General features: G+C 45.5%; 1 protein-coding gene and 1 pseudogene across 2 annotated transcripts in view; both read left to right on the top strand.

The window, feature by feature from the left end:
• Nucleotides 1-533: 533 nt before the first annotated feature.
• On the top strand, nt 534-2,895 carry LOC121540104 (annotated as a pseudogene).
• A 6,282-nt stretch (nt 2,896-9,177) lies between these two features.
• The window catches only part of LOC121540786 (neuroplastin), a 50,628-nt gene continuing 36,771 nt past the window's right edge, over nt 9,178-23,034 (top strand). For both annotated transcript variants that reach the window (XM_045207880.1, XM_045207879.1), the window contains exon 1: nt 9,178-9,549. In XM_045207880.1, coding sequence (XP_045063815.1) covers nt 9,459-9,549 — 91 coding nt within the window. In that variant the 5' untranslated portion in view covers nt 9,178-9,458. The remainder of the gene's footprint in view (nt 9,550-23,034) is intronic.

Genomic DNA, 23,034 nt, shown 5'->3' with positions numbered 1-23,034 from the left:
TCCCTGGTCTTTGTGGGTGAATCTGTGCTTGAAATTCACTGCTCGACTGAGGGACCTTACAGATAACTGTATGTGTGGGGTACAGAGATGAGGTAGTTATTCAAAATTCATATTAAACACTATTATTGCACACAGAGTTAGTCCATGCAACTTATTATGTGACTTGTTAAGCACATTTTTACTTCTGAACATATTTAGGCTTGCCATAACAAAGGGGTTGAATACTTATTGACTCAAGACATTTCAGCTTTTCATTTGTAATTAATTTGTAAAAGTTTCAAAAAACACTGTTCCACTTTTACATTATGGGGTATTGTGTGTGGGCCAGTGATAAAAAATCTAAATGTAATCAATTTTAAATTCAGGCTGTAACACAACAAAATGTTGAAAAAGGCAAGGGAGTGTGAATACTTTCTGAAGGCAATGTACACCATGGCAAATATCACAGAACCCGGTACAAACCGATAGTCCAGCTTTACATCAGCCCTGACGTCGATTACAACGCCTTCCTCCAGGAAGCCAATATCTGGCTCATGCCGAATATGGTCTACATGGGTGGGTTCCAGTGCCTCTTCCACAGGACCTGGAGGAGTTTGTTCAGAGTTTCAGAGAGCATGGGGTTGTCATAATGACTGTAGGGACTTTAGTGGCAGAGCTCCCTGAAGACATCGCAGACGAGATCGCTGCTGCGTTCGCCCGGCTGCCTCAGGAGATAATCTGGAGGTATGGATGAATGGATAGATCCTTGAATTAATTAATTAATTAATTGGATAAAATGACCAAACACAGATTATGCCTGGTCCTGGACTAAGAAGTAAAAAAAAAAATTAAATGATTATTCTCCATTCAGATTTTTGGTTCAGGACTAGGCTTTATCTGTGTCTGGGCCCATAGGCTTAAAAAAAAAAGTCTACAGACTTATATTTTCACACACTTGTATTCTCATTGTGATTCTCTTGTGATCCTCATGTACACCGGACAGCGACCCTCCACCTTGGTTAACGACATCCTACTGGTGAACTGACTCCCCCAGAAGGACCTTTTGGGACACCCCAAGGCCTGCGCCTTTCGTAGCCCACGGAGGAACCAACGGAGTCCAGGAGGCCATCTACCACTGTGTCCTCCCTCTCGCCTTCGACCCGCCCGACAACCTCTCCAAGGTAAAGGGGAGCAGCTAAAATGGTTGTGTTCCAGGAGGCTGTGCTGCTCCAGACTGCACAGAGACCAACCCATTAAACCGCTGGACAAGGCAGTGTTCTGGATCGAATTCGTTAAGAGACATAAAGGAGCTCGTCACCTGAGGACAGAGTCCTATAAAATGTTCTGGATTATGTGCCACTCGGTTGATGTGATAGCGACTCTGCTGATGTGTGTGTTGCTCGTAACCCTGGTTTGCCTGGCAGACGTAAGATGTGTTTCGCGTAAGGTGTTTTGTAGGAGTAAAGTGAAAAGTGATAAAGTCATGTTTTGAGATATGAATATATTATCTTCATTGATCAATCAGCAAATGATCAATACCATTCATATTGTATCCATAAAATTAATATTTTATCAATATAAAAACAATTTTAATAAAAAAAAATATATGTCATTCTGAATTTTCTCGAACGTATGGATTTTTGAAAATCCTAATGCAGTATACTCAAGAGACAGTGACAAAAGATCATGATGACCTTATTCATTGTATCCATTACGATCGGCAGACATTCTGTCACTAAAAGGGAAGTAATCTTCTGCTGTGAGGATCATTGTAACCATATGGCTGCTTCAGAGGTCATGGGCAATCCATTTATTTTACCTAACACTATACAAACTAATACCGTGGTGGACAGTTATTGTGATGTAAGATAGCATAGTGGTAACTGTAATATCTCTGAGATTTATTACAGAGCAACTTGAAGTGTTGTCATTTCTCCAGTCATTTAAGCGGTCAACATTATTTCCAATCAAAATACTTTCTCAACAATGAGGGAGTGGATATAAAACATTGAGCGCTTTCTGGGGAAGTGTTGTCACATTTGGACGATGCTCAGATGTTCTCGAAGAAGACCCAGCTTTTTTGCCCGGAGGGGTGGAACGCCTGGTGTACTCTGCAAAGCCATCTTCCTTTGTAAGTTACTTTGTTATTATGTTGATGTTAACTCAAAAAAGACCACACTGTTGACTTTGAACTTTCACATTTTTAGAATAGTACGTAGCCTGGTCCCAGATCTGTTTGTGCTGTCTTGCCAGCTTCTATGGTCTTTAAGAGTTGGCAAGACAGCACAAACAGATCTGGGACAAGGTTGGTTGCATTCACTACCCTTATGTTTCTATGAATATTTGAACCCTAACAATTCTATCCTTACTGGGGGCAGGTTGATAACAAACTGCCCCAGTAGACAATAGCCAGGATGCAGTGTCTATCACTCCAGACATCAGTCCCTGGACAACCTTGTCAAGGAGGTCTGAACCTACCCTTCACAGCAGTGACAGAGTCCATTAAGCAAGTCTGAGCCAATCAGAAACTGCGTAACGAGGTACTCCCTGACCTTTGACTCCCACAGTATCAGGTCTGTTCCATGCCGGATGTTCTGTGCTGGGACCAACGATGACCTGTTAAATCGTCATAATCCCCTGAGCACACAGACTAACTCACCCAAGGGAAATGGCCTTCGTTACTCTGTACCCTTGTCCCGGCCTGAGGATGTCCACAATGTGGCCAAGCTCAAGACAAGAGGTGACACATAGACAGCCCAGTAACCAGGGTTGGGGTCAAAACTGCGAGTCGATATTTCTGTCCGCTATCTGTCTGTGTCCACAGCCCCTGCTGGGTCTCAGAAGGTGTGCCAGATAGTGTGTGAGTCCCATCTGCTGTTTGGCAAAGAGAGGTACAGACATCACTTACTGGAATAAACACATCATCTCTACCGATGTTTGTAAAAGTTCCTATTTGATCTTTTAGTTTAGTGTAAATGATAGCTGGGCAATTGATGTCAACACAACCTGACCAGATCTATCAAAAATGAGGAAAAATGAATTTATTAGTTTCTATAGCTACCTTACATACAAACGTGACCATACCTTAACACATTTTAATATTTAAAAAAAGTGGATACATTTTGACACCTACAGAGAACATTTCTAATGTGCAGCTAGACCAACAGAAATCCCACCCCCCTCTCGCTACTTTAAAAAACTGTTCATCAGAAAAGTATAATTTCCAAAGTATAACGTCCATGACTGTAAGTCGCTTTGGATAAAAGCGTCTGCTAAATGGCATATTATTATATTATTATGTACAGTTTGCAGGAAAGGTAAAAGTCACTGGACCCTGAAGAAGGCTACAGGCCAAAACGTGTTGGTTTTAACAAGAACAAGCATTTCTATCACCTTTGACTGTCCACCAAGAGTTGGTGAATTTCCTCCTCTCCTCTGTTTGCACCTTGGTTGGAGAGGGAGGTTCCGGCAGTGTTCCCTTCCTTTGGAGAGACAATAAGGTATTGCAGTCTTGAGGCATTTGGAGAGAAAACATTAAGCAATGCACTTTCTCCTTGGAGAGGTAACATTATGCATTCTCTCCCATAGCTTCAAAAAACAGGTGTTGGCGTAATTATGTTGTCAAAGTCATGTCATCTCATACATCTCGTAAGTGTTGTTGACTTCCTGGAGTTCCTCTTCCTGCTGGCAGCTCTCTCTGATCACGTACACTATGAGTCCCACACAGATGAAGATCAACAGAGCAATACCAATAACCTAGAAGAAGAAGACTTCATTAGAAGAAAATACATCTTGTGGACGTAGTGGACATGAGTCGGTCATGGTCACGTGATGAGGTAACTCTGCCTGTGAACTTCAAAACGAGTGTGCCCAGTGCCCAATAGGCAGACCCGTCGCCAGACCTCAGTCTTAAGGGGGGCATATGAAATGCATGGGAGGGCAGGGCACAATTATTATTAGCCTACAGTACGTATATTTAATTATAAATTCCCTCAAGTGGGGGGGGGGGGGCACCAGCATTTTTGGGGGCGGGCCCGGCCCCCTATGGCCTGCCCATAGCGACGGGTGTGCCAATAGGGAATTTCCTCTTAGTCTAAGATGTTGGTTGCTCCCGTGGGAGACCAGGGTTCGTATCCCGTGTATTACATGGAAAACAGAAATGTGTTTTCTTGCTTACAAGTCAACGCCCCCCCCTCCCCAGGAAAACCAAGGCACACACCCAGATGGCATGAAAGCACAGGGTCAAGCACGGTTGGACCTGGGATTTGAACCGGCGAATCTCCAGTTGTCTGGCCCACCCCTCTATGCTACCTGCCACCGCACATGTACAAGGTTCAAGGGTCATGGAAGAATAAGCAGGTTCAGTATATACACACAATACACAAAAAACAAGAGCTATTCATCATGAACACTTATTTTGAGTTTATGACATTATTTTTTTCTGTTTTACCAGTACTTTACTTTGCTTAATGGCACAGACACCAACAATAATTATCAGGGGCCGGTTTCCCAGACCCAGATTAAGCACAGTCCTTGATTAAAAATCATTCTCATTGGAAAATCTCCATTGAAAGTGTGTTTTAGTCCAGGACAAGGCATAATCTTCATCTGGGAAACTGATCCCAGTGTGTTTTCCTCACCTGAGACTCCACAAATAATTCCTGAGAGTGCACCATGAGATCCTGCAGCGTGCCGTCGTCATGCGGCGGCTCACACCACTTCTGAGGAGCCGCTTTGTCAACAATCACAAACCTGCCGCTCCAGTCCGTTAGCGCGCACGCAAAGTACTGTCCGTCCAGGAAGAGCAGGATCAGCCAGACGATGGGGGGGACCAGGCTGGAGATGGACACCGTCCTGGGGCAGCCGCTCAGATCGTACCTGCAGTCCTGGATGATCAGCATCAGCATAAAGGCCATGATGGCAGGAATGACGAAGAAGGCGGAGGAAAACAGCCCGTTCCATTTGGGGTCGCAGGGACACTCGAACTCCAGCTCAACCAGCTTCTCCAAGCCCATCAGGATGAAGCCGAAAGCCACGTTGGAGACCAGGGGGCTGTTGCCGAATTCACTCTTCAGTCGGGAGAGCCATTGTTGCCTCCTTTCCATACTAGATGACACTACATAAAGTGTGAACAGAGACTGAGAAGTCTGAGAGAGGAGAGAGGTTGTGGAATATTTAGACATGCAGGAGCTCCAGTGATGCATGGTTAACACTGGTTTTGTGGGAAGGCTTTGCCCCTCAAGGCACAGAGTACACATTTCTGGTCTCATTGGTTGACATCAAAGGAAGGCGTAGCAGCTGTGTCTGGGTTTATACAACCCATTGGCCCTGTGGGGCTGACAGACACGGTGTCCAGGGAGATGAACCCTCCCTGAGACCCCAAGAGAGGGAGGGTGCTATAGAGTGGAGGGAAAGTTTATGTCACGGGAATGTGATGTCTCTACAGGTGTAGGATCTTAATTTGCCTAGTTTCTCACAGCAGGAAAATAATCCTGCAGCAACAGGAAATGTGAATTATTGTGTGGATTATAATTATTGGATATTTTTGTATCGGCTGATACATTTTTAGTTAGGGCAAATCAAGTCTGACATTGAATTTCCTGCTGAGCACGACATCTCCTGCAACAACAGGGTGATCAAATTAAGATCCTACACCTGTATACTGTATGCGGATGTGAATCTGGAATGTTGTATGCATACTGTATTATATATGTGGAGGGTTGACATTTAAAATATGTAATATATATTGTGGATGGAAGCATACAGTGCTTAGTGAAAGTCTACACACCTCTTGCACAGTCTTCACATTTTGCTGCCTTAAAAGAAAATCTAAACATTTTGTTAAATTCGATTTTTTTCCTACTGATTCCACATTTCTAAAGTGAAGGAGAAACTATAAGGTTATCCGAGTGGCGCAGTGGTCTAAGGCACTGCATCGCAGTGCTAGCTGTGCCACTAGAGATCCTGGTTCGAATCCAGGCTCTGTCGTAGCCGGCCGCGACCGGGAGACCCATGGGGCAGCGCACAATTGGCCCAGCGTCGTCCAGGGTAGGGGAGGGAATGGCCGGCAGGGATTTGGCTCAGTTGGTAGAGCATGGCGTTTGCAACGCCAAGGTTGTGGGTTTGTTTCCCATGGGGGGCCAGTATAAAAAAAATAATGTATGCACTCACTAACTGTAAGTCGCTCTGGATAAGAGCGTCTGCTAAATGACTAAAATGTTATCTGGGCTTTGCTCCTTTCATATTTAATGTGATCCTGACAAACTCCCCAGTCCCTGCCAGTGACAAGCAGACCCATAACATGATGCTGCCACCACAATACTTGTTAATACAGAGGATCAACAACATTACTTTCACTCCGCATTACTGGCCTATATGACAAAGTGAAAAGAAGGAAGCCTGTGTTGGAAAAATCCACTCCAAATCATTCATTCTGTTTGCAAAAAGGCAGTCAAGTAATACTGCAAGACAACATGGTAAAGGAAAATGTAAAACTACATGTTTTATTTGTTTTAAACTAGAGGGTTGGGTCAAATCCAATACAACACAATACAGAGTGAAACCTTCTGTATTGTCAAGTTTTGTGGTGGCAGCATCATGTTATGGGTATGCTTGTCACCGGCAGGGACTAGGGAGTTTGTCAGGATCAAAATAAATATGAAAGGAGCAAAGCCCAGGTAAAAAGTTAGAGGAAACCCTGCCTCAGTCTTCTGAATACCTAACCCTGGGAAAGAGTTGTATTTTTTCAGTGGGACAATAACAAAAAATGTTAATGCCAAAGACAATGTGTAATAGGTTGTATAGTAGGGTGTGTAGTAGGTTGCGTAGATCAGTAGGGGGAAAAAACGTAAGCATTTGAGATTTAATTTTAAGGCAGCAAAATGTGAAGACTGTGCAAGGGGTGTGTAGACTTTCACTCGCTACTGTAAGTCCCATAGCATATGGTGTGGTCCTCTGTAGCTCAATTGGTAGAGCACGGCGCTTGTAACGCCAGGGTAGTGGGTTCGATCCCCGGGACCACCCATATGTAAAAATGTATGCACACATGACTGTAAGTCGCTTTGGATAAAAGCGTCTGCTAAATGGCATATTATTATTATTATTATGTGGATCTTGTTGATCTAACTAGTTAGTCAAGGAACGCTAACTGAAAATATGCTTTAAAATGTTAAAACAAAGGCAAATGTGGTTTAAATGAAACTCTATAGTAGACCACCTAACAGTCATATAGAAATGTAATATATTTTATACAATGTGGATACATTAGTAATGACCATAACATTAAAATACGTTTTTATTAGATCCATTAAACAAATACATACAACTATATCTGGACATGTATATGCAGTAGTATTGTATTTGTATTGATTATGGATCCCCATTAGCTGCTGCCAAGGCAGACCGTGACATGCCAAGGCAGCAGCTACTCTTCGTTGTGTTGTGTTTATCACTGATTGTCTAATATAGCGTCCATGATTGGTATCATCGATTGGACAGTCAATTTATTCTTTTTTTAATCGAAAATGATTAGGTGATTTGGTGTATTTGGTATTTCCGTTGTATTTTTATTTTTTTTAGATGCTTCTCGTTGAGATAAACGTCAGCTTCAATTGAGAAAAATAGTTTTTTTTGTGGTAAATAACAAACATAAGTAGTATTATGTATCATATACTGTCATCAGTGCCGGGGTCATCTACAGTATCTGTACATTAGGGGGCAGCAGAACTGTACTGTATTAGGAACGCTCCGACAACTTTCAGATAGACTACAAATTGGTTATTTATTTTTTGCTGGATTACCTGAATTATGGCAGCAATGAATCGATTCATGCTTGTACTGTATACATATGGCCACATTTGTGTTGAAAGCTTTCTGTCATGCCTTTCAACCTAGGCTTTCAATTTGACCTTCTTGTGATCTTGAAATTGTAGGCCTAATTATTTCAGGGATGGTCAAAAAGCAATGGAAGGTCATGTAAAGTTAACATGGAGGGTTTACAGTAGGCCTAGTGTTTATCATTTAGCCTAGGAGAGAGAGAATTTTTGGGTAATTCAGTCACGAAATAAGATCAATCATTTGCTTGACTGACTGCCACCATGTCCTAATGCTGTTGTATGGCTGAGTTGACAGTGAAATAGGATTAAAAGTCCCAGTAAAGCCTGGCTGCAAACTGAGGTCAGGGCTTAGCCAGGTGTCTGTGTGTCTGTTAAATGTGGCAAATCCTCTCTTGCTGCGAAAATTCTTTTGGGCCAGTTTTCAGGCCTTGTGGGCGGGTTTTGAGTGGTTAGGCTAGACATCTTTGAACTGGCAACACTGCCGGCATGACATGAGCAGTTAGCACCGACCGAACGACTTGGGGAACCCAGCTTCAGCTTGATCACCAAATGAATTGGGAAATAAATTAAACCCTCACCAGCTAGCTAACAATCTATTTTAGTTTCACTGTCCGATCATTCAAAAAAGTAATTGTTATTTTTACCTTTCCACAAACGGTCTGGTATTGGCTACTGCATGGCCAGTATGAGCTTGCATGCTAGCTGGCCAGCCAGCTAACTAGAGTTCAGTCAGTTTATATCCTTCTAAATGCGGTGGTCACTAAATAAACTAGCTATGAGTTAAACATATATAGTTGAAAACGAACTAGTAACTCGTTGTTGTTGTTGTTGTTGCCCATGGTGGAATAATAACTAGTTAACCCGCTGGCTCCTGAAGCCTATCTATGTCCCGAGTCTAGCTTAGTTGAGCTGTTTCATAAGAAAATGGCTGATATGAATCAAACAGGGTAGCTAGCTAGCATGCTCTCCTCGGCGACAATGTTAGATTCGTATTTCAATTGTATGTTAATAATAACTATGATTGGAGTTGGTGGTTAATACTGGCTTCAGATCCAAGGGGAGAGAAATTGTCCGCCATGTTTTATGTTCTGGTAAGGGCTGCACTCAAAGAAGGCTAAACCAATCACCCGACGGGTTCTATGTCAAGACTCATGGATATTCATGACATTTTCCCCTTTGAAATTTGGCACATGTAGACGGCAAATATTTCTGTATGAGTTGTGTGGGCAGCCTACAAGAAATGATCTCCGGGGATTTGTCATCGTGGATGAGAAAGGTGGTTGCTTGGAATGATTTCATCACGGTCTGTGCTATCCGGGATCCTTGGGACGTCTCAACCCCCCCATTGCAGTTGAAATGTCAAATGGGAAGAGTTATGGGTAAGGTTAAGGTAAGGGTAAGAGCAGGTGTTAAGGTTTAGGGTAGGGACGTCCCAAGGATACCGGATAGCACTGACCATTTCATCACCGCGCACCGGCACTGCACAGGTGGCGTCAGCACCCTTCTGGTGAGCGAGCGCGCCGCTGTTTTTGCGTGACCTGATTGGAGAATATCTACCCGGTAACCCGATACCCTCACACCATCATTCAGGCCACATCACCCACTTTCCCCGCCACGGGCATCTACCATCTTCCACACGAGTCGATGCTAGCTGGAAAAAGAAGAGTAGAAATGATGTCGGTCTCGGTGGCGTTCATTGGCGTACTGATTCTACGTTTGGTCTCCTCACAGAACGGTAAGAATGTGAAGTGCACGCCTGCCTGCGGCTCGATAGAAATACCGGGACATCATGGCTTCATGCGGGTTTTTGACTGGAGACACAATGATCTAGCTTCAAATTCATAAATCATATTGTTGCTCAGGATTGGAATTTTGTGCGTCAAATCATTGCAGTGAATATTGACTTATATTATCCACATGATTTTCAGTGAATAGTAGAAAATGGAGGCTAATCACGACATATTGTGACCCTCATATTTAATTTAATTATTTCTGTTCATACCCAATCAATGCAATGAATAGAATGACAGAATAAAGGCTTTAAATTGAATGAAATTCGAACGGAATAATATATCACCCATGCGAGCGATTTGTTATAAACGGTCAGTAAACCATATCTGGCCATCACTGTCAATTGGATTGATGGTTTCCGTTATTAATATAGACCCTACTACTTTAAAATTAAACGTCCCGAGAAACATATAGACTAGTTAATCTGTGTCCACAAAATACATTTTTCAGTTGATCTTTAAATCTTTATGACCGTTACATCTTCATTAGAATGTGAAGCGGACTTGAATGTGATCGGAGGGGCGGTTGGTTGATTAATAACAAGGACAAATATGTGCAGAAGGTTAAAGGAGAGGGGCAGGATTCAGAAATCATCATGTACAGTAAGTAAGCTGTGATATCATCGACCATCGATAGTCTATGTCCTACAAGACTAGTGCCCCCCTCAGAAATGAAAAAAAAAAAAACCGTTCTCCCTCCTTGTCCTTTCAAATAACAAGTAGGCTACATTAATAGGACATTCACCTGTTACTGGTCCAGTCATGGTACATCACTAGTGGCGGTTGGTGCCGTTTAAGATAAGGGAGGATGATAATTTTTTAATGAGCATGGCCTTATTTCTTTTACAGTATATTGGATGACTGTCATTCATATTTCATTCACTCAGCTCAATGTAACATCATAGGTTTAGGCTACTACACCAGACTCAAATTGTCCCAATACCCATCATGAGGTTGCTACAACCTAGTCTATGACAGTTTAGAAAGTATGTGCACAGGTCAAGATCATTTTCAGTAGTCAAGGTGACAGACAGTGACACATTCAATACCGCTTTGCACACTCTTGCCTGCATCTAGCTGATCTAGGGTGTAATCATTAGTCCAACAGTTACAAACGAGAGTTTCTATTGGACAAATTCAGGTTTGTTTATCCCCATTTCATTCCATTTGTTTCTGTTTAAAAAACTTTTTTCAGCAGAATTGGCTAAATGAACACACCCCTGATCACGCGCAAACACAGTTCACTTTCATAGCAGCCACATACAGACAGCATGATCACTTTGCTTGTTGTATAATTCCTTCTTACATCTACGTGTTCTCCTCCTCTCACCTTTTCCCTTCGCTTGTGGACTTCAGTGCACAACACATCAGCTGTCTGTGACCAGGCAAAAAAACCTTTCCATGCCAAACCTTCATATCTACACACAGCCTACATCGTTGTCACCACATTAGCTAATGTGATGGAACATTTTATGTTGGTGCTTTTCTAATAACCAATTTATGTGTTCATGCAAGTGACTGATTGAATGAATCCTCACTATCAGTATCTGCAATTTGGCAGTACGCCCAGACCCTTGTTTTGAGAACGAAAGATATCTCAGTTTCAAGGTCTCAGCTTAGAGAGAAGAAGCCTCGTGAGGTATTGGTCTGTCACATGCATGACCCAGTATTGGTCGGTCACATGAATGAAGCAAATGTTAATGATGAATTAATTATGAATGATGAATAAGCTAAATCATGCAAGTATAACTTGTCTGCAGTATATAAGAGAGCTAACGGGACTGCCGTGGTAGAGCTCCTGATCGACATGTGTACTTGGTGCATTGAGTTGGTTGGAAACTCTCCAGCGCGCTGATAATAAATAATTATTCATTTCAGATTGACTTCGAGTGTCCCTGTGTAAAATTTCCACGACACCAACATCATAGTCAACATAGCATATAGAGCTAACGCGTTAGTAAACCCGCTACAATCATGCAGTACAGTGTACAGTCAGCAAGCAGTTTAGCAGTTACACCGACGGGCCCCGGTGGCAATATATTTATAAAACCAAAAGCTTACCTTGACTTGGAAGAGTTCCAGTGTTGGATAGCCATAGCCAGCTAGCTAACATAACATCCCTCTCTGTTTGAGCCGGGTGTTTGAGTAGGCCGGACCCGGAGCCGGGTGTTTGAGTAGGCCGGACCCGGAGCCGGGTGTTTGAGTAGGCCGGACCTGGCGCCAGAACAAATCAGTTGGACGGCCCCATAGACTGGTGTTATAGTAAAGACCACAGGCAGCTCGTGAGTTTCAAGTTTGGGGAAGCTTACAATTTATCCTACCATTTCTACCGATCTGCGTGCCAGTTATGATTATTTTTATATGCACATTTTCGTGGAACAGTTTCATTTCAATAATAACGTTTTTGTTTCTCAAAATCATTGTCATGTGGTTAATCCAAAAAATCTGAAGTAAAATTATACAAATCTAAAAGTTAAAATTCAACTATGGCGAGAGCAGCAGCCTCTGCCATATGGACACATTGATACACTGTGATCCATTGGCGGCTAAAGAAATGAGAGCATAGAACTCAGACATAGGCTTATAGGCCAATGCAGCAGTAGGCCTATAGCTTCCATCATCAAGTAAGTAAAGTATGCCAAAAGCAGAGAAATAAAAACAGTATAAAATATCCTGATGAAAATTCTGGTTCTTTCAATCACATTCATCTCTCTTCTCCGCCTGTCTGCATCCCTTTCTATCTGTCTTGCCTTGAGCTATCGCTAGTGATGTTCAACATTGTATGAACTAGCCTATTCCGGGCCCTAAACGTTTCCTGCTCCAGTGAGCTCGGGACAGAAAGCTGTTTTTTATGACGTTTCCACTGGATATATATGGGATCATCAGATCATGGTATTTTGCTCTTTCACACTGAGGCTTGGTGATTATCGAGGCCAAGGGGGGTTGGAAAGATTTTCTAAATACTGAGGAACTATCATTCGCAATGGATGTTAAAAAAACGGACTTTGTGACTTGTGTGAGGCGAAGAAAAAATGAGTGGTGTACGTGGAGAGTTAAAGACGGATCAGAAATAAGACATTGCCAAAATGGGCCCTTTCCTACACATGCATTCTGGAGAGAGACGCACCTTCTTCTTGATGCAACATATTCAAATTATACTCGAGACACATTATCTTCACACATAGTTTAGACGCTTTTCACTGACAGCCGCAACTCAATCAGCTAGACCTATCCCCACGCACTACCCAAACTGCTGGCTTCCCAAACACATTTAGATTTGAAACAATCCACAGCAATTTTTTTTTAAAGAAGCTAATGATCCTCTGTGGCTAAGTCATGCTCCCTAGACAGGAGTAATTATATAATTTTGGCGAAACATCAATTTACTTTAGGGCAATCCAGCATCCTAACAGTGCACTGTGCACCCGCCAACTTTCCTTTCCAATTCGCAAGAGGCTGAAACCAGAGATCTTTATATAATGATGAGATGTTCATCTCTTCGCCCTAAAAATGGGAGTCTTTGTCCCAAAGGTGGGAAGGCAGGCGAGCTTAGGTCTGCTAATTATTCCCATAGAACCGCATTGGGCTTACACTGGACAGATTTGGCTAGAGTGAGTCATCTCGCTTCACCTCTTCCTCTCTGCTGAAACTACAGTGCATTCGGAAAGTATTCAGACCCCTTGAGTTTTTCCACATTTTGTTACATTACAGCCTTATTCTAAAATTGATTAAATAGTTTTTTTCCCTCATCAATCTACACACAATACCCCATAATGACAAAGCAAAAACAGGTCTCGGCATTCACTGTCAACTGTGGGACCTTATATAGACAGGTGTGTTCCTTTCCAAATCATTTCCAATCAATTGAATTTAGCACAGGTGGACTTGAATCAAGTTGTAGAAACATCTCAAGGATGATCAATGGAAACAGGATGCACCTGAGCTCAATTTCGAGTCTCATAGCAAAGGGTCTGAATACTTATGTAAATAAGGTATTTCTGTTTTTAATTTTAACACATTTGCAAAAATTTCAAAAAACCTGTTTTCGCTTTGTCATTATAGGGTGTTGTGTGTAGGAGGATATTTTTTTTATTTAATCAATTTTAGGATAAGGCTGTAACGTAACAAAATGTGGAAAAAGTGAAGGGGTCTGAATACTTTCCGAATGCACTGTATACCACCGGAGAAAAGCATCTGAGCGAGTGGAACAGCTCCCCTCGATATGGAGCCATGTATCTGATGCTGTCTGGCCAGAAATAGCATGACGTGCCTTACTCTTTTGGACCAGACAGAATCAGATACATGGGTCTACACATCCTGAGACAGAGGGGCGCTGTTTCGCTCGCTGGGATGCTTTAACTGATATTGATGCGTCTTTCTGTCAGTGCGCGTCTCGGTCAAATAAATGATCAATGTTTCAATATTTTATTTGGAGGGGCAATGAGGTACGGTAGGGCGGGCCAGGCCCCTAAGGGCCCGCCCATAACGCCGGCCCTGGAGTAGGCTAAACTAGCTAGCTGCATTCGCTAGCTAAGAAAGTGAAAGTGAGAAGAAAATACAGGCAGTCAGAAGCAGGGAAGTAGAGAGGCAGGGAAGCAGAGAGGCAGGGAAGCAGAGAGGCAGGGAAGCAGAGAGGCAGGGAAGCAGAGAGATAGGCAGTCAGAAGCAGGGAAGCAGCGAGGCAGGCAGTCAGAAGCAGGGAAGCAGAGAAGCAGGCAGTCAGAAGCAGGGAAGCAGAGAGGCAGGCAGTCAGAAGCAGGGAAGCAGCGAGGCAGGCAGTCAGAAGCAGGGAAGCAGCGAGGCAGGCAGTCAGAAGCAGGGAAGCAGAGAGGCAGGCAGTCAGAAGCAGGGAAGCAGAGAGGCAGGCAGTCAGAAGCAGGGAAGCAGCGAGGCAGGCAGTCAGAAGCAGGGAAGCAGCGATGCAGGCAGTCAGAAGCAGGGAAGCAGCGAGGTAGGCAGTCAGAAGCAGGGAAGCAGAGAGGCAGGCAGTCAGAAGCAGGGAAGCAGCGAGGCAGGCAGTCAGAAGCAGGGAAGCAGAGAGGCAGGCAGTCAGAAGCAGAGAAGCAGAGAGGCAGGCAGTCAGAAGCAGGGAAGCAGAGAGGCAGGCAGTCAGAAGCAGGGAAGCAGAGAGGCAGGCAGTCAGAAGCAGGGAAGCAGCGAGGCAGGCAGTCAGAAGCAGGGAAGCAGCGAGGCAGGCAGTCAGAAGCAGGGAAGCAGAGAGGCAGGCAGTCAGAAGCAGGGAAGCAGAGAGGCAGGCAGTCAGAAGCAGGGAAGCAGAGAGGCAGGCAGTCAGAGGCAGGCAGTCAGAGTAGCTCCACCAGTCCATTTTGCTGCATGTTTCTATTTATAGACTTGAGATACAGCAGTACAGCACTGGGAATCATAGCGTTAATGTGTCCTCTCTTCTCCTGGAAGACACACACACACACACACACACACACACACACACACACACACACACACCACTATGGCTTTAATGTCGTCCCCTATCCTTGAAGAGAAGAGTGGATTGGTTAACTCTTCACAGAGAGAGAGAGAGACACACAACAAGGCACTGTAGAATGGGAATTTATTTAATTCTCAATGGAGTAGTACTTTACTCTGAAAAGCCCACCCACTTCAAGTAAATCCAGTCCCTGTAGCGCTGAGCTGAGATGTATTTCACCTCTCCTAAGTCTTTAGAGAAAAGGTTTAGAATGGACCCCTACAGCATAGTGGGATGGGAGCTTCTATTCTATTCTACTCTATTCTATTCTGTTGATACGTTTAGAATGGACCACTACAGCCTATTGATATGGGAGCTTCTATTCTGTTGATACGTTTAGAATGGACCACTACAGCCTATTGATATGGGAGCTTCTATTCTGTTGATACGTTTAGAATGGACCACTACAGCCTATTGATATGGGAGCTTCTATTCTGTAGTGATATGGGAGCATCCATAGTAGGCCTATTATATCATACTGGCTCATTATTGAATGATGGCTAATAATCCCATTCTTTGGATTCAAGGCTTTAGAATGACACATTATTTGTAAGCGATACAGAGACATGTTGTTCTCAAAAGGCAATATACTGTTACTGTATCAGTTACTGTTTAAGCAACATCTTTCCCTGAAGTATCAGTGTGCTAGTTAGCCTACCACCGTACTTACACCTGTCTGTCTAGAAGCAGGTGAAACACACCAGCATTGTGCTCCTTAGATACAGCTCTGCTCTGCTCTGTTCTTCTTTTCACCCCTCCTTAGATACAGGTACAGTTTCCTTCTTTCATTATGTCATGCCATTTTGTCATTAATCATGATGCGGTCACTAAGATGAATCATAGAGGTCAAATGCCCCAGAATTCTATTCTGTTCTATCACTCTTTGACAAATGCCCTCTCTAGTTTAGGTCCAGGTTTATAAGCGTCTGCTAAATGACGTAAATGTAAATGTAAATGTAAATGATCGATAGTCTTCGATTATCTTTGGCCTCTTTTTAATTTGCTGACAGACACTTACCTCCCACACATTTGAGTCAGACTGTCACGTCAGTAGCATGGTGTTCTGTCTCTGTCTCTTTATCCAATCATCTTCCTCCTCTCTCCGTGCCTCCTTCTCAAAACCATTGGAAGAAAATGCCTTAGGGAAGGAAGGAGACGAGGAGAGAGGAAAGGATGCGAGGAATGGAGGACAGAGGAGCCTCTGTGTTGGTAGCCTGGTTAAACTAGATGGAAACCGGTGCTATTGTTTTACTTCACTTAGTGAGCGAAGCTTTCAATCTGGTTTAACCAGGCTGTGTTGGGGCAATTATTTTAACAATGACTCCCCATGGTGTGTGGACTGTGTGTGTGTATGTCTATGTGCGCTTGCTTGTGTGTGTGTGTGTGTGTACTGTGTGTGTGCAAGTGTGTGTGTGTGTGTGTGTGTGTACTGTGTGTGTGCAAGTGTATGTGTGTGTGTGTACTGTGTGTGTGCAAGTGTATGTGTGTGTGTGTGTGTGTACAGTATGTGTGTGTGTGTACAGTGTGTGTGTGTGTGTGTGTGTGTACTGTCTGTTTGCAACTGTATGTGTCTGTGTGTACTGTGTGTGTGCAAGTGTATGTGTGTGTGTGTGTACTGTGTGTGTGGGAAAGTGTATGTGTGTGTGTACAGTATGTGTGTGTGTGTATACTGTGTATGTGTGTGTGTGTGTGTACTGTGTGCGTGCAAGTGTATGTGTGTGTGTGTGTACTGTGTGTGTGCTCGTGATCCACTTGGCCTCAATGCCAGTTAAGTTATTGGGTGATTCCAAACCAGCGTGGAAAATGTTTTGGGGGGGTATATCAGATTGTTCTGGCAATTCTCACATATAAACTTCATTAGGAGGAAGGATGTTTGATATGATTTGTACATTTGTATCACGAGCACATTTGTATAATTTATTTGGAAAATCATGATGAAAGTGGCCGTTTTAAGCTCCTTTTAGACCTAGAGTATACAGTTGAAGTCGGAAGTTTACATACACTTAGGTTGGAGTCATTAAAACTCGTTTTTCAACCACTCCACAAATTTCTTGTTAACAAACTATAGTTTTGGCAAGTCGGTTAGGACATCTACTTTGTGCATGACACAAGTAATTTTTCCAACAATTGTTTACAGACAGATTATTTCACTTATAATTCACTGTATCACAATTCCAGTGGGCCAGAAGTTTACACACACTAAGTTAACTGTGCCTTTAAACAGCTTGGAAAATTCCAGAAAATGATGACATGGCTTTAGAAGCTTCTGATAGGCTAATTGACATCATTTGAGTCAATTGGAGGTGTACCTGTGGATTTATTTCAAGGCCTACCTTCAAACTCAGTGCCTCTTTGCTTGACATCATGGGAAAATCAAAAGAAATCAGCCAAGACCTCAGAAAAAACATTGTAGACCTCCACAAGTCTGGTTCATCCTTGGGAGCAATTTCCAAACGCCTGAAGGTACCACGTTCATCTGTAAAAACAATAGTACGCAAGTATAAACACCATGGGACCCCGCAGCCGTCATACTGCTCAGGAAGGAGACACGTTCTGTCTCCTAGAGATTAACGTACTTTGGTGCAAAAAGTGCAAATCAATCCCACAACAACAGCAAAGGACCTTGTGAAGATGCTGGAGGAAACAGGTACAAAGGTATCTATATCCACAGTAAAATGAGTCCTATATTGACATAAACTGAAAGGCCGCTCAGCAAGGAAGAAGCCACTGCTCCAAAACCGCCATAAAAAAAGACAGACTACGGTTTGCAACTGCACATGGGGACAAAGATCGTACTTTTTGGAGAAATGTCCTCTGGTCTGATGAAACAAAAATAGAACTGTTTTGCCATAATGACCATCGTTATGCTTGGAGGGAAAGGGGGCGGCTTGCAAGCCGAAGAACACCATCCCAACCGTGAAGCACAGGGGTGGCAGCATCATGCTGTGGGGGTGCTTTGCTGCAGGAGGGACTGGTGCACTTGACAAAATAGATGGCATCATGAGGAAGGAAAATGATGTGGATATATTGAAGCAACATCTCAAGACATCAGTCAGGAAGTTAAAGCTTGGTCGCAAATGGGTCTTCCAAATGGACAATGACCCCAAGCATACTTCCAAAGTTGTGACAAAATGGCTTAAGGACAACAAAGTCAAGGTATTGGAGTGGCCATCACAAAGCCCTGACCTCAATCCTATAGAAAATGTGTGGGCAGAACTGAAAAAGCGTGTGCGAACAAGGAGGCCTACAAACCTGACTCAGTTACACCAGCTCTGTCAGGAGGAATGGGTTGTGTGGGAAGCTTGTGGAAGGCTACCCGAAACATTTGACCCAAGTTAAACAATTTAAAGGCAATGCTACCAAATACTAATTGAGTGTATGTAAACTTCTGACCCACTGGGAATGTGATGAAAGAAATAAAAGCTGAAATAAATAATTCTAAATAATTTTCACATTCTTATAGCGGGTGTAGCGAAATGCTTGTGCTTCTAGCTCTGACAGTGCAGTAATATCTAACAAGTAATATCTAACAATTTCACAACATATACCCAATACACACAAAACTAGTAAGGAATGGAATTTAAGAATATGTCACGGTTCCCTCAGACAGAACCCAGAAGCAGACCAGGACAAGGAGAGTTGAACGAAGGTGAGGGTTTATTCAGATTCAAAAAAGGTGCAGAATAATCCAGGGACAGAGCGGGCGGCGTGGATGAGTTGTTGAGGGTGCAGTTATTGGTCCAGTGATGGCTCGGCAGCCGCCGACCATCAGGCAGAGGTAGGGTGAAGGTTCCGGACGAGTGACTGCAGATGGGACAAAAACGGAGGTAAGTAAACAATAACCCAACAAGGTACAAAACAACAAAACTAACGCTAGATACTCTAGGACTGATACTCTGATACACCTACTGTTCATGGCTAACGATCCGGCAGGAACTGGATGTTCGGCCAGAGCCTAAGAAGGGTGATGATCAGGACCAGGTGTGCAGATTGCTGATGGGATGCAGGTGCGGAAAACCAGAGCGCTCCCCGGAGCGTTCCCGAACCCTCGGGAAACTGGAGAATACGAACAGGAACACTAGTCACCAGACAGGACCCGACTCAGACAGCCGGGATCGTTACAGTACCCCCCCTCCGACGAACGCCACCGGGCGGACTCCCCGGAGCGCCAGGATGGAGGCGGTAGAAGTCACTGATGAGGTCCGCATCTAGGACCTGTCGCCGCGGAATCCAACTCCTCTCCTCAGGGCCATACCCCTCCCAGTCCACGAGATACTGGAAACCCCGGCCCCGCCGTCTGGAATCCATGATGCGCCGCACCGTGTAGGCAGGACCACCTCCGATCATCCGAGGAGGAGGAGGAGGAGGCGGAGGAGGCAACAGAGGACTGAGGAAGACAGGCTTGAGGCAGGAGACATGAAAGGTGGGATGGACTCTGAGCGTCCTCGGTAGTTTGAGTCGAACTGCCACTGGATTGATCACCTTCTCCACCACAAACGGACCAATGAACTTCGGTAACAACTTCCTAGACTCAGTCCGTAACGGAAGATCCCGTGTGGCCAACCAAACCCCTATCTCCGATGGTATAGGTGGGAGCGGGGATCCGGGCACGATTCGCCTGGAGCTGATACCGGTCCGAAACTCTAAGGAGTGCCTTTCTGGCCCGATGCCAGGTCCGGTGGCAACAGCGAATATGGGCCTGAACAGAAGGCACTGAGAGCTCCTTCTCCTGAGAAGGAAACAGGGGAGGTTGGTAGCCATAAAGGCACTGGAAGGGAGACATCCCAGTGGCAGATGTAGGAAAGAGTATTGTGGGCATACTCAACCCAAGGCAACTGAGAGACCCAGGAGGTGGGGTTGGAAGAGACCAGACAGCGTAGCGTGGATTCCATCTTCTGGTTGGCTCTCTCCGCCTGACCATTGGATTGGGGGTGAAAACCAGATGTGAGACTGACTGTCGCTCCAATGGCCAAACAGAAGGACTTCCAGACAGCAGAGGTAAACTGAGGGCCACGGTCGGAAACGATATCACTGGGCAAACCGTGGACCCTGAAAACCTCCCTAACCAGGATCTCGGACGTCTCCGAGGCAGAGGGAAGCTTGGCAATAGGCACAAAGTGGGCGAACTTGCTGAATCTATCCACGATAGTCAGAACGACCGTGTTCCCCTCAGAAGCGGGCAACCCAGTGACGAAGTCCAGGGCCAGATGCGACCATGGTCGCCGGGGAATAGGAAGGGGGTGAAGTAGTCCAGAGCTGGGCCGATTGGTACTCTTATTCTGCGCACACACTGGACAGGCAGCAACAAAACCCCGAGTATCCTCGGCCATGGCGAGGCCACCAAAAACGTCTGCGAAGAAACGCCATTGTCCGAGCCACGCCAGGGTGACAAGCCATCTTGCTGGCGTGGGACCATTTGAGGACAGCCGGACGAACCGACTCAGGCACAAACAACCGACCCGGGTGGACCGTTACCGGGACCGGGCTGAGTCCGAAGGGCCGCCAGCACCTCCTCCTCAATCTTCCACATAACTGCTCCCACGACGCAGTTCCGGGGAGGATTGTCTCGGTCTTGGACCCACTCTCCTCCGTCTTGGAGAACATCCGGGACAAGGCGTCCGCCTTGCCGTTCTTAGATCCAGGTCGGAACGTCAGGGCAAACTTGAATCGTCCGAAAAACAACGCCCACCTGGCCTGGCCGGGGAGTTGAGACGTTTAGCCGATTGCACGTAGCAAGATTCTTGTGGTCAGTCCAGACAATAAACGGTTGCTCCGCCCCCTCCAACCAGTGGCGCCACTCCTCCAAGGCAAGTTTCACCGCGAGAAGCTCCCGGTTACCCACATCGTAATTCCTCTCCGCAGGCGAAAGGCGACGAGAGTAGTAGGCGCAGGGATGGAGTTTACTGTCCGTGGAGCATCGCTGCGACAGGATGGCGCCAACTCCCACATCAGACGCGTCCACTTCAACGACGAACTGACGGCCCGTGTCTGGTTGAGAGAGAATCGGTGCGTTGGTGAATCGCCTCTTCAAATCCAGAAACGCACGATCCGCCTCCGGATTCCACTTGAAGGTCCTGATACTGGAAGTCAAGGCAGTTAAAGGAGCGGCCACACGGCTGTAATCCCGGATGAATCTGCGGTAGAAATTCGCAAACCCCAAAAATCTCTGGAGCTGCAATCTCGTACCGGGCTGGGCCCATTCCAGAACCGCTCTAACCTTCTCCTGGTCCATCCTAATCTCTCCCCTGGAGATGATGTACCCGAGAAAGGATGTCGTGTGGGCGTGAAACTCGCACTTCTCGGCCTTCACGAACAGGCGATTCTCCAACAATCGCTGCAGAACCTGCCGGACATGCTGGACGTGGTCGGGAAGGTTCCTTCGAGAAGATCAGAATGTCATCCAGGTAAACAAACACGAAGAGACCGATCATATCTCTCAGGACGTCGTTCACCATACTCTGGAATACCGCTGGAGCATTGGTCAGTCCAAACGGCATCACCTGATACTCGAGTGACCCATCGGTGTATTGAAACCCGTCAACCACTCGTCCCCCCTCTCTGATCCGGACCAGGTGATACGCATTGCGTAGGTCTAGCTTGGTGAACACCGTAGCACCCTGTAAGGAGTCGAAGGCAGAACTCATCAAGGGCAGGGGATACTTGTTCTTGACCGTGATGTCATTCAACCCCCGATAATCAATACACGGTCGAAGGGAGCCATCCTTCTTACCCACAAAGAAGAATCCTGCCCCCAGGGGTGATGACGAGGGACGAACGAGACCAGCAGCTAGGGACTCCTTGATGTAGGTCTCCAACGCCTCACGTTCAGGTCGGGAGATACTGTATAACCTTCCCTTGGGGTAGACAGCTCCAGGAACCAGGTTGATGGCACAATCATATGGTCGGTGGGGAGGGAGTGACAGAGCCTTCTGCTTACTGAAAACTTCCCCCAAATCGTGATATGTCTCGGGAACCAGGGACAAATCTGGGGGTTTAGCCTCAATCACCTGACTGGGAACCGAATGGGGGCAGGCAGTCTTGAGACAGTTAGCATGACAATCAAGGCTCCAACTCGTTACCCTGCCCGTCACCCAATCGAACGTGGGATTGTGTTCCTTCAGCCAGGGGTATCCAAGGACCAGAGGAACATGGGAAGACGGCAGAATGAAAAATGAAATCATCTCAGAATGATTCCCCCGACAACCGCATCTTAACCGGTTCAGTCCTCATCGTGATACGTGCCAGACTACTGCCGTTCAGAGTGGTCGCTTCAATGGCTTCCGGCAATTGCTCCTTGGAAAGCCCCAGCTGTTCCACCAACTCGGCATCAAGAAAGCTTCCATCGGCACCTGAATCGATAAAAGCGTTAAGCGCTAAGCTCTGATTCCTGTTCACAAGGGTAGCCGAAGCGGGGTCTGACAGAGGTACTGAGAGGTTGAAACTGGCTCGCTAAAAGTCCTCCCAACTTTAGCGAGCCGGGCAGTTTGACGACCGCCGGGAACAAGTGGAGATGTAATGTCCCGAGCGACCACAGTAGAGGCAGCAGTTGGTCTTACGTCTATGTTGACGCTCCTCCTTGGTTAACCCGTGCCGCCCCACTTGCATGGGTTCAGAATCGGGAGAGAGGTCCTCTCCACTAATCCTTTGTGGTGGAGAATGATCGACGTGTTCAGGTCCACCACCCGACCCGACTGGGAACTGAGAAGCTGATCGATTGGACGGACCCCATTGCTTCTCCCTCCTTCGCTCTCGGACTCGATTATCCACCCGAATAGACAAGGCTACCAAGCTGTCCAGGTCACTAGGCTCCGGATAGGAGATCAACTCATCCTTGAGCTGCTCCGACAGACCCTGGTAAAAGGCCGCTTGCAAAGACTCCTCGTTCCACCCACTCTCCACAGCCAACGTCTTGAACTCGATCACGAAGTCGGCCCACGCTGCGAGT

Source organism: Coregonus clupeaformis, chromosome 26, assembly GCF_020615455.1.
Source record: "Coregonus clupeaformis isolate EN_2021a chromosome 26, ASM2061545v1, whole genome shotgun sequence".
NCBI lineage: Eukaryota > Metazoa > Chordata > Actinopteri > Salmoniformes > Salmonidae > Coregonus > Coregonus clupeaformis.
The sequence above is the reverse complement of the archived record's forward strand: the minus strand, read 5'-3'. Positions and strand labels throughout refer to the sequence as shown.